This window comes from Babylonia areolata, chromosome 30, assembly GCF_041734735.1.
Source record: "Babylonia areolata isolate BAREFJ2019XMU chromosome 30, ASM4173473v1, whole genome shotgun sequence".
NCBI classification, from domain to species: Eukaryota; Metazoa; Mollusca; class Gastropoda; order Neogastropoda; family Buccinidae; genus Babylonia; species Babylonia areolata.
This window is the reverse complement of record NC_134905.1, coordinates 23,316,348-23,327,910: the sequence shown is the minus strand read 5'-3', so window position 1 is coordinate 23,327,910 and position 11,563 is coordinate 23,316,348. Positions and strand designations below refer to the sequence as shown.

Genomic DNA, 11,563 nt, shown 5'->3' with positions numbered 1-11,563 from the left:
TCTGAAACGTTGCCGTCTCTCTGTTTTGTATGCAAATTGGTGCAAAGATAGAACAGAGAATCCTGAATCACGCGAGATGTCAACCTGGTTACTGTCAAACAACATGGCCGACTACTCGCTCGAGTAATCAAAACATACGCCAATTGTCTTCCAAACAATTAGTTCACACGAAATCAAAATGGTTCTGTTTACCAATGTGTATGTCGGCCAAAAAGTGGAGGTCTTCTGGGGCCGTGGGATATTTCGTGGAACGGTTCTGTACAAAGGCAGTATCGCCACAAAGCGAGGGGATTGGGTTGGAATTGGACTTGATAAACCAGGCAAGTTTTAAAGATCCAGTTAAATATCTCTTGCTTGAATGGTGTCTAAGGTTGAGTTGTGTGCATTCCTGTTTTAATATCCTAATTTCAGGGAACCGTTTTAATGACAAATTTCGTGCATTGTTTAAGCGATATTACTATTACTGTATAAGCAGATGTTGCGAACCAATTTTTGTTGGTTTCTTTTTCTTGTCTATAATCCTGTGGTAATCCCTATACAGGGCAACAATCCACAAGAGGGGGGTGCGCTCTAGATGACTGATGTCTGTGTATGACCGTTAAGCCCCCTTGTTCAGCCAGCGCAGCGCAGCATATTCTAGGATGGGCCTCACAAGCCCCTTGTAGCATGTTGTCTGGGTGGTGTAGGGGCGTCCTCTCAGGTTCCTATACATGAAGGCACTGGTCTTGTCTGCCTTTGCTGTTGTGGCCTGGATGTGTGCTCCCCAGGGAAGGTCTTTAGACAACTCTACGCCCAGGTATTTGGCTTTCTCCACCTTCTGGAGTTCCTCATTATGCAGAAAGTGGGCGGTAGGGAAGGGTTTTTTCTTCCTTGTCACTGAGAGGACATGACATTTGCTGGCATCGAATGACATTTGCTAGGTCTTCTGCCAACACTCAAGTTCGTTCAGATCTTCTTGGAGGGCGTTGGTATCTGCTTGGGACCTGATCTGCCGGTATAGGATGGTGTCATCAGCAAACAGACGGATCATGGATCTGATGTTTTTGTTGATGTCATTGATGTAGATGACAAACAGAGTTGGGTCAAGGACAGATCCCTGAGGAACCCCAGAGGTTACTTGGCTAATGGTGGAGATCTGTCCTTCAACATTCACTTGCTGGGTTCTGTTGGTGAGGAACTTTTCAATCCAGCGAAGTGTTTGTCCATGGATTCCGCAGTGACAGAGTTTGAGAAGGAGGCGGCGGTGAGGCACCTTGTCAAAGGCCTTCGAGAAGTCCAGCAAGATGGTATCCATTTGTCTTCCCTCGTCAAGCACTGCTGCCAGGTCATCCACTGTGAGGATCAGTCATGATTCGCAGGATCTTTTTTTTTCAAAATCCATGCTGGGCATCGACAATGATCTTGTGCTTGTCAAGGTTTGATGTGATGGCACTTCGAATGTTGCCACAGATGGATGTCAGGGAGATGGGACGGTAGTTTGCTGGGGAGCTCCAATCTCCTTTCTTGTATGCTGGATGGGCTGTAACATGTCGCCAGACTTCAGGTATTTCTCCGTAGACTGAAGAGGTGGGCAAGTGCAGGGGCCAGTTCCTGAGCTACTGTAACAAGAGGGCGACAGGGAATGTTGTCTGGACCAGCTGCCTTTCGAGGGTTTAGGTTCCCCAGTAACTTCTGCACGCCCTCTTCAGAGATGATAATGCTAGGCATGTCTGGATAGGGGCTCTCACCTAGTTCCGGGATCTCTCTCAGGTCCTCCACAGTGAAGATGGAACAGAACTCCTTGTTTAGAATGTTGGCCTTTCGCTGAGGGGTATACACTGTATAAAGTAAATTCCACAGTTCTTGCTTTTTAGGTCTGAAGCTTTGGAAGTTGATGGTTAGGACTCTTAATATTTGTTTTCTTCTGACTGATTGGGGTCAATGGAGGATAGGGTCAGAGATGGCAGAGATTCTGCTAACGGAACTTGTGCTGATGCGGTTTCTTGTCTTATATAAGTTATATGGGTACTATACTTTGCTATCCAGTTGCTGTCTTTCTCTCTGTCTGTACATAATGTTGAAATAGATTCAGTTGCAACACAAATGTACCATCATCTTGCCAAGTCCACAAAACTGTCAGCAATGATGCATTAACTCACTCAGTACTGCCAGTCCTCTCTTCTCCTCTACACAGACTCCTCGGATGTCCAGTGGGTGTCTGAATGACCCAACCTTTAGCTTCTGTCGCCAGAATTGTGGTATTCTTTGTCAACATTCACCTCTTCAGTATAAGAGCCTTCCGCTTGCAATAATTTGATGATGGTAATTGGGTTGAATCGCTGTTAACGTCGTCTCTTTCGCCGTTCGTATGGAGAGAGTTAATTCAGTCTTTGGCACTGAGAGATGTTCTTTCCTTTCATTGTATTATTATTGTAGGTCCTTCAGCCATGGTTTAAAAAAAAAGGGAGTAAACTTAATACATGAGTCAACAGGGGTCAGAATACGTGAGTCAACAGGGGTCAATTTACATGAGTCAACAGGGGTCAGAATACATGAGTCAACAGGGGTCGGAATACATGGGTCAACAGGGGTCGGAATACATGGGTCAACAGGGGTCGGAATACATGGGTCAAGAGGGGTCGGAATACATGGGTCAACAGGGGTCGGAATACATGGGTCAAGAGGGGTCGGAATACATGGGTCAAGAGGGGTCGGAATGCATGAGTCAACAGGGGTCAGTTTACCTGGGTCAACAGGGGTCAGTTTACATGAGTCAACAGGGGGTCAGAATACATGAGTCAACAGGGGTCAGTTTACATGAGTCAACAGAGGTCAGTTTACATGAGTCAACAGGGGTCAGAATACGTGAGTCAACAGGGGTCAGTTTACATGAGTCAACAGAGGTCAGTTTACATGAGTCAACAGGGGTCAGTTTACATGAGTCAACAGAGGTCAGTTTACATGAGTCAACAGGGGTCAGTTTACATGAGTCAACAGGGGTCAGTTTACATGAGTCAACAGGGGTCGAAATACATGGGTCAACAGGGGTCAGTTTACCTGGGTCAACAGGGGGTCAGAATTCATGAGTCAACAGGGGTCAGTTTACATGAGTCAACAGGGGTCAGTTTGTTTTCGTGATCTGGGTCAAACTCTTGAATGGAAGGGTGGCTAATGCACTGCATGTCATTTCTCACTCACATGCCTGTATCCCAGAATGTTTCATTTACATATGTCCAAGAATCTGATATATTAACTCTCTCCATACGAACGGCGAAAGAGACGACGTTAACAGCGTTTCACCCCAATTACCATCATCAAAATATTGCAAGCGGAAGGCTCTTATACTGAAGAGATGAATGTTGACAAAGAATACCACAGTTCTGACGACGGAAGCTAAAGGTTAGGTCATTCAGACACCCACTGGACATCCGAGGGGTCTGTGTACAGAAGAGAGGACTGGCCGTACTGAGTGAGTTAAACTAGGAATTAAACTTAAAACTTTATCAGACAAGTCTGTTTCCAGTTTTTTGCAGTGAAACACTTCCACCAAGAACACACACCTTCTATACACTGAAAAGGGGGGTGGGGAGACAAACATACTAGAGGAAGATTTATACATGCATTAGCTGAAAAAATACTTTATGTAAGTTATTTAAAAAAAAAAAGTTTCATTGGACCAATTCATTATTCAGAAAGCTAAAAGGTTATATGATAGTGGCATACAGTGAAGAGCTGCATATTGTTCGTATGATAGTGGTACAAAACATTCATTGGAAAATGACATTGTTAGCGACTGTTCAGAGCGCTGAATCAACTAGTAACCAAAACAGCAATAACACTTCCTCTTCTTCTTCTGCGTTCACTTGTATGCACACGAGTGGGCTTTTACGTGTATGACCATTTTTACCCCGCCATGTAGGCAGCCATACTCCATTTTCGGGGGTGTGCATGCTGGGTATGTTCTTGTTTCCATAACCCACCGAACGCTGACATGGATTACAGGATCTTTAACGTGCGTATTTGATCTTCTTTAGTTTAGAGCGTCTTTTCACTATCAGTGATACTATATATGTTTGTGTGCGTGTGTGTGTGTGTGTGTGTGTGTGTGTTAGTGGGTGTGCATGCGTGTATGTGATATTGTCTTGATGATATGTTTATGTGTGTTTGTTCTAAGCTTAGAGCGTCTTTTCACTATCAGTGATACTGTATGTGCTTGTGTGCATGTGTGGGTGTGTGTGTGTGTGTGTGTGTGTGTGTGTGTGTGTGTAAGTGGGTGTGCATGCGTGTATGTGATATTGTCTTGATGATATCTTGTTCCTGTGCTGTTGCAGTGGGCGAAAACAACGGTATGCTGTTTGGTCGTCGCTACTTCCAGTGCAAAGAAAAGCACGGGGTTTTTGTAAGAGCTGACAAAATTCGGTTCATTCCGTCAGTCAGATGGTGAGAACACATCTTTACTTATTTTTCATTGTATAATCTGTAGGTGTATTAAACTGTATATGTGTATCTCTGTGTGTGATGGGGGTTGTATACGATGTTACTGTTGTGAGATACGTGTGTATTATTAATGAGATTAGTAATGGTTGTTGTTGGTGTATACACGTGTCATTTGTATGTGTTTCATACGTGTGTGTGTGCTAGGCAGTATGAAGAATGTGTGCTTTTGTGTGTCAGCAAATGTATACGCATAGCATGTATAGCATACATATTGATAATAAGATAAACCTTCTTGGCAGGACAGGAAGTTTGTATATAAGATGTACTTTTAAAAACTGTATATTTTGAGAGAAGCATGTTGTTGTTGTTGTTTAAATTATATATATATATATATAGATAGATAGATAGATAGATAGATAGATAGATAGATATAGATATAGATATTGCTCAAATCTACAATCAATTTCAGAGTTATCAAAAATTTGTTTTAAAGCAAAAGTAAGACTTTAGGAAATGTGATATTTATATATAGTTGTGTACTCACATGTTGTCCGTTCCAAAATTAAACCAACTTGAAGAAAACTTTACAAAACTGTCTTCTTCTTCTTCTGCGTTCACTCGTATGCACACGAGTGGGCTTTTACGTGTATGACCGTTTTTACCCCACCATGTAGGCAGCCATACTCCGTTTTCGGGGGTGTGCATGCTGGGTATGTTCTTGTTTCCATAACCCACCGAACGCTGACATGGGTTACAGGATCTTTAACGTGCGTATTTGATCTGCTTGCATATACACACAAAGGGGGTTCAGGCACTAGCAGGTCTGCACATATGTTGACCTGGGAGATTGTAAAAATCTCCACCCTTGACCCACCAGGCGCCGTCACCGTGATTCGAACCCGGGACCCTCAGATTGACAGTCCAACGCTTTAACCACTCGGCTGTTGCGCCCGTCATACAAAACTGTCATGATCTGAAGTTAAGAGAGAAGCAGACAGCACTGAATTACAGAATGGCACCACATTGTAGCCATCAAAACTTGTGTCTTTAAAAACAACTCAAACATTTTGATTGAATGTCCAGTTGGGTAATCGATTCATTATTATTATTATTTGTGTGTGTGTGTGTGTGTGTGTGTGTGTGTTGTTGTTGTCTTCGCTCTATGATTTCAATGCTGCCATTGAAGGAAAAATATATGTGTAGGTGATCTTTCAAAATGGGTACATCACCATGTGCTACTGATCTTTTGGAGTGTGTAGTATTATATTTATATGATATTATAATGTGCTACTGATCTTTTAGAAATATGTGTTGTATTGTTTACCATGTGCTGTTGATGTTTGAAGGCGTGTTATGCTTTGATCAAATTGCCTGGTCTTTGTCCACAGTCTGTACGACCGGTACCACAAAGTTTCCGATGTATCCTACGTTGAAGAGCCATTGTTTGAAACACAGCGTAAGTGCAGAAAGAATTAAGAGTACTTTTTTTTTTTTTTTGCAAAGGTTAAGTGATAAAGAATATTTCATCAATTAATAATGGGAGAGTGAGTGAGGTTTTAGAGCATATCATTTGTTTGGAGGTGTGATTGTAAAGCATTTGTGTGCATGTGTGTGTGTGTGTGTGCATGAATGCATGTGTGTGTGTGTGCATACATGCGTGCGTGTTTGAATACATGTTTGTGTGTGTATGTGATTGTGTATGAATGTCTGTATGTGCTTGTGCGCAAGCATGTGAGTGTGTATTGGCAGATATCTGTAAGTCAGCTTCTGTTTGAATATGATATGTGTGTGCAGTGAGATTTTATGTCTGTATCTTAGTATATATGGTGGTTGTGTTTGTATATGTGCATGTTTCAAAAATTAGAGGCAAGCATGCATTGTGTTTATATGGAGAAATAACATTTGTTTAGTATTTTTCACTCTGGTATCCCTCATATGCTGCAGGTCCTGAGGTGAAAAACGGACCGTACGACCCAATCAGCTTGTCAAACAGTGATTTTTCCCGAGTACACAGCTCTCTTGGAGGTAAATCAAACATTGTGATTCACTTAATTCTTTTTTTATATTGGCCCATCAGTGTGTAGATACACCCTGGCGCCCATGAACCAACAACCCCCATGTATGGGTCAGATACAAAGAGTTCAACCCAACAGCGGAGCAGGTGGTAGAAGAGACATCTTCCAACGGCTGCAATGGTGGATGAGGATGCCTCTTCTTCTTCTTCTTCTTCTGCGTTCGTGGGCTGCAACTCCCACGTTCACTCGTATGCGCACGAGTGGGCTTTTACGTGTATGACCATTTTTACCCCGCCATGTAGGCAGCCATACTCCATTTTCGGGGGTGTGCATGCTGGGTATGTTCTTGTTTCCATACAATTACTGTGCACGCATACGAGTAAGTGAAAGTGTGTGTGTGTGTGTGTGTGTGTGTGAAAATTATTGATTTAAGTTTTGTTTAAAAAATAAACAAGTTGAATAAAGGAGTTGAAAAAGTCATACATTAGCAATGGACTGCTGAAGATCGTCAACACTGAAGATGATTTCAGTTCAGGGATCTGAGACTTTAACATATCGCAAGTTGGTATATGATCGGCTGTTATGTGTATATGATCAACAGTGTATGTGTGAGTGTGTGTGTGTGTGTGCGCGCGCGCGCGTGCCTGCACACCCATGCATGTGCGTGAACACCCCCTCCCTTCCTCCTCTCTTTTCCAGACTACTCCATGTCGGCAAACATCTGGGGGAAACCTCCGCAGCATCACCTGCGACACTCGGTCAGCGGTCGTATCCCAGCAGCCACCATGGTCCGCCCTGACACAGCCATGTCCAGCTTCCGGTACCAGTCGCAGCCCTTCCACACGCAGTACAGCATCGAAGACGACTTCATCAGCAGACCTTCCATCCCCAAAACTCACATGCCGCACTCGGCATTGAGGAAACAGGTGCGGAGGGGGTGGCAAGGCGCACACTACGTGCGAGAGATGTCGGTAGGGACTGGCAGAGATGGCATGAAGTTTGGCCAGTGGAATGATGTTTCTTCTTAACGCTCTCGTACGTACCTTAGCAGCTGGCCAGTTTCTGTGATTTTTCCGTCTGTGGAAACTGGAATGATGTTTCTTCGTAACGCTCGCTGTACCTTAGCAGTATGCCAGTTTCTGTGATTTTTTCCGTCTGTGGAAATTTGAGCAGTGGAGTGATGCTTTTGGCGTTTTGTTCATCAGTTTCAGTTTCTCAAGGAGGCGTCACTGCGTTCAGATAAATCCATACATGCTGCACCACATCTGCTAGGCAGATGCCTGACAGCAGCATAACTCAGTGTGCTTGTCAGGCCTTGAGTGCATGCTTATATATTTGTTTACCTATCAGAGTGGATTTCTTTTTACATAATTTTGCCAGAGGACAACACTCTCGTTGCCATGGGTTCTTTTTCAGTGCACCAAGTGCGTGCTGCACACGGGACCTCGGTTTATCCTCTCATCCAAAAGACTGGACGTTCAGTTTGATTTTCCAGTCAAACTGGGGAGAAAGGGCGAGAGCAGGATTCGAACCCACACCCTCACGGACTCTCTGTATTGGCAGCTGAGCGTCTTAACCATTCTACCACCTTCCTCCTTCAAAGTGGCGCAAGCTATGCTGCTGGAAGCTTTTGCTCAACTGGCTATAACATGCACCAGTTTGGCACCTTAGGTATAAATGCCCCACTGAGGGTGTATCAAGGAACTTCTCTAAACACTGCTAAACATTCCATTGTTTCAGCATCTGGAGTTGATCAAGGTTGTTTGTGTTGAGTTATTTTGTTCATGTTGTGGTGATTGGGCTGAAAATGATAGTTCATTCGAACATTGAATGGTTTGCAGGGTGTTGTAAACTTTAAGGAAGTGGAAATAGATTATTTGTGGTTTCTAGCCAGGTCAGATGCTGTGCTGTGCAGAATTGAAAAGGTTAAAGTACCGTCACATATTCATTTTGGATAATATATGTTTTAAAATGCCTTCCATCCTCAGTCTCTCATTGAGGATGCTGTTGAACTGAAAGTTTTAGAAAGTTTTTAAGCTCATAAGTGTATAATTATGATCATGTGTGTCTGAGAGAGAGAGAGAGTGGAATAGAGACACAGAGAGAGAGAGAAACACACACACACACACACACACACACACACACACACACACACACACACACACACACACACACACAAAGAGATTTTGGAATGGTGTGTGTAGTACCTCTGTATGTGGGCATGTTTGTGTTTCCTGTGTGCTTATCTGTTCGTGTGCGTTTGTGTGTGCGTGTGCACGCGTGTGTGATGGAGACAGAGACAAAGGTAGAGGAGGACACAGAGAGAGACTAAAGAATAAACTAAAATCACATCTCGTTTGTATGCCCAGTAAATTTACATGCTATTATCACAGTTGTGTAATTGAGATGACAGTGTTTGCTGTTTGTTTAGATTTTCTCTTTTTGCCAGATGCATCAAAAAGTGTAACATTTCCACTTTGATATTTAACCCTTTGAGCCCTGACCACCTCTTTACCGGTGGTGGGGAGGGGTGGCATAATGCCTGGCCACTGGTTGAGCGGTGCATAAACACTTGTGTCATGTTTTGCTATTGGTTGACTTATATTGAAGAGCCAATCAGAAAAACCGTAATATTCTGACATCAGCGAACGTAGTACCAACATTGCTGTGCCTTTTCACTGTGTTTTGTGCATGTGCTTTGGATAAAAAAGATCAGTTTCTACCATGAAGCGTGCAGAGTCTCAACCTGACACACCTCCTTTGATCAACTGATTCTGCATGCTCAGATTCATTTTCAACATCACTATATGTAGCAAAATCATCCGATTCGAATTCCACTTCACTATCAGAGTAATCATTGTCATACTCTACTTCTGATAAATCATCAAGCATATCAGTTACTTGCTGCGTTGCGTACAGTTGTTTTCTCACACATTTTGTCCCTGATTTCTGCCCTGATGGGCCAGGTTGAGACTCTGCATGCTTCAAGTGTTTACGCACCACTCAACCGGTGGCTGGGCATTATGTCATTTTTCTCTGCCACCGGTAAAGCGGTGGTCAGGGCTCAAAGGGTTAATCATCTGTGTTCTTTTACTTGTATGGGGGAAGGTTTTTATTATTGTTGGTTATGGGGTTTGTTTTTTCAAAAGGTCGTTGGAAGTAGTTGAATAGTTGTCTGTCTGTAGGTTGATTGGTGATGATTAGAGTCCTGTGATTATGATGATCAGTCTTTCACACATAGAAATCATTGGCATGTATACCCACAAATATACACACATACGTGCTTGTGCACACATGTATGCATGAACATATGCCGATTTAATGCAAGCAAGAACACATACTCTCTCTCTCACACACACACACACTCACACTCACGCACACACACACACACACACACACACACACACACACACACTGATTTTAGACTGATTTTGAAATGTATATATCATGTTTCAATAGAGATTTTTTTTAATGCACTTTAAGCATTGTAGAAATTGTAAATATTGTTTCTTACTACACTGTAAAGCATATTGATGTGCTTTTGATAATATAATGTAAAATGTATTGTTTATAACGACACTGTAAATTATACTGAATGTGCTTTTGGTAACGATAATGACTGTGATACATGTTGAAACGAGTTACTGGTTATAGTGTGCGGATTTGTACATGTCTGTGGCAAATTGTTCAGTTTTTGATTTGTAGTCAATGCTTTTGGGGAAATGCTTTCATTGTGATGATTGCGGTGATAGTGTATTACCCAGTTGTGTTAAATACACTGTGATAGATTTCAAGAGTAATTGTTTCTTTTGTCTGTATGTGTGAGAATCCTGCTTTGAAAAAGCTGGTGGTGAAATGATCCTATAAATATATATACGTTTATTATATCTATATATTTATCAGTGTGTTTGTCTAATGGTTGATCAGTCTATCTATATGTATGTATGTATGTGTATGGGTGGATGGATGCATGCATGCATGTATGTATGTATGTATGTGTGTTTTTCTAATTGTTTGTCTGTATGTCATGTTCCATTTGCTTTTAGTTTTTAGATAGACAGAGCAGATAATTATCATACACTGTGTGTGTGTGTGTGTATTTGTATTTCTTATTTTATTACAACAGATTTCTCTGTGAAATTTGGGCTGCTGTCCCCAGGGAGAGCGCATCACTACACGACAGCGCCACCCATTGTTTTGTATTTTTTTCCTGCGTGCAGTTATATTTGTTCTTCCTGTCGAAGTGGATTTTTCTACAGAATTTTGCCAGGACCAACCCTTTTGTTGCCGTGGGTTCTTTTACGTGCGCTAAGTGCATGCTGCACACAGGACCTCGGTTTATCGTCTCATCTGAGTGACTAGCGTCCAGACCACCACTCAAGGTCTAGTGGAGGGGGAGAAAATATCGGTGGCTGAGCCAGCGTGCTCAGATTCTCTCACTTCCTAGGCGGACGCGTTACCTCTAGGCCATCACTCTGTCTCTGTTTCTGTCTCTGTCTGTCTCTGTCTGTCTGTCTGTCTGTCTGTCTGTCTCTCTCTCTCTCTCTCTCTCTCTCTCTCTCTCTCTGTGTGTGTGTGTGTGTGTGTGTGTGACATACCCTCAGTGATAAAATAAAACTGAGAGGGAGACATATGCATGCACACAGCCAAACAGACAGACTCCACACTTTGATACTGTTGGAAACATCAGTCACAAATAACATGTTGCATCAGCACTATATTTGCACCAATGACTATTAAAAAAAAAAAAAAAAAAAAAAAAAAAAAAAATCCAAAACAGAAAAGCCAGTTTGCTATCTGAGATGGAAGCGTGTGGATTCTCCCAAAAATAATACAAAAATGACGACAAGAACAACAATCCTTCTTCTTTCCCTTAGCTACCGCCTTCACTATAATCATAATAGTTCAAATTTCGTCATCCTAACACACACACACACACACACACACACACACATACACACACACACACATTGAGACCATAGACATGTGTGAACATTATCTCAGTGATCGCGACTGGCGCTAACTTGTAAACAAAACCATGTGCGCTGCATGCTATTTATAAATCATACACACGAAACAATGACGTTTGGGTCACGTGATAAACGACAAATATGGCAGCTGGAGAAAGAAAG

The 11,563-nt window shown here is 42.5% G+C and overlaps 1 protein-coding gene across 1 annotated transcript; it reads left to right on the top strand.

The window, feature by feature from the left end:
- The first annotated feature begins 102 nt into the window (after positions 1-102).
- LOC143275279 (uncharacterized) lies at positions 103-10,330 on the top strand. Its single transcript, XM_076579263.1, has 5 exons — positions 103-320; positions 4,311-4,419; positions 5,805-5,872; positions 6,361-6,441; positions 7,131-10,330. The coding sequence occupies exons 1-5, from the start codon at positions 179-181 to the stop codon at positions 7,457-7,459; spliced, it is 729 nt and encodes a 242-aa protein (XP_076435378.1). The 5' UTR covers positions 103-178; the 3' UTR covers positions 7,460-10,330.
- The last annotated feature ends 1,233 nt before the right edge of the window (positions 10,331-11,563 follow it).

Coding starts and splice junctions, on each gene's coding strand:
- LOC143275279 (XM_076579263.1), top strand. CDS start 179: ATGGTTCTGTTTACCAATGTGTATGTCGGCCAAAAAGTGGAGGTCTTC. Junction 5,873..6,360: donor GCCATTGTTTGAAACACAGC/GTAAGTGCAGAA, acceptor CATATGCTGCAG/GTCCTGAGGTGAAAAACGGA. Junction 6,442..7,130: donor AGTACACAGCTCTCTTGGAG/GTAAATCAAACA, acceptor TCTCTTTTCCAG/ACTACTCCATGTCGGCAAAC.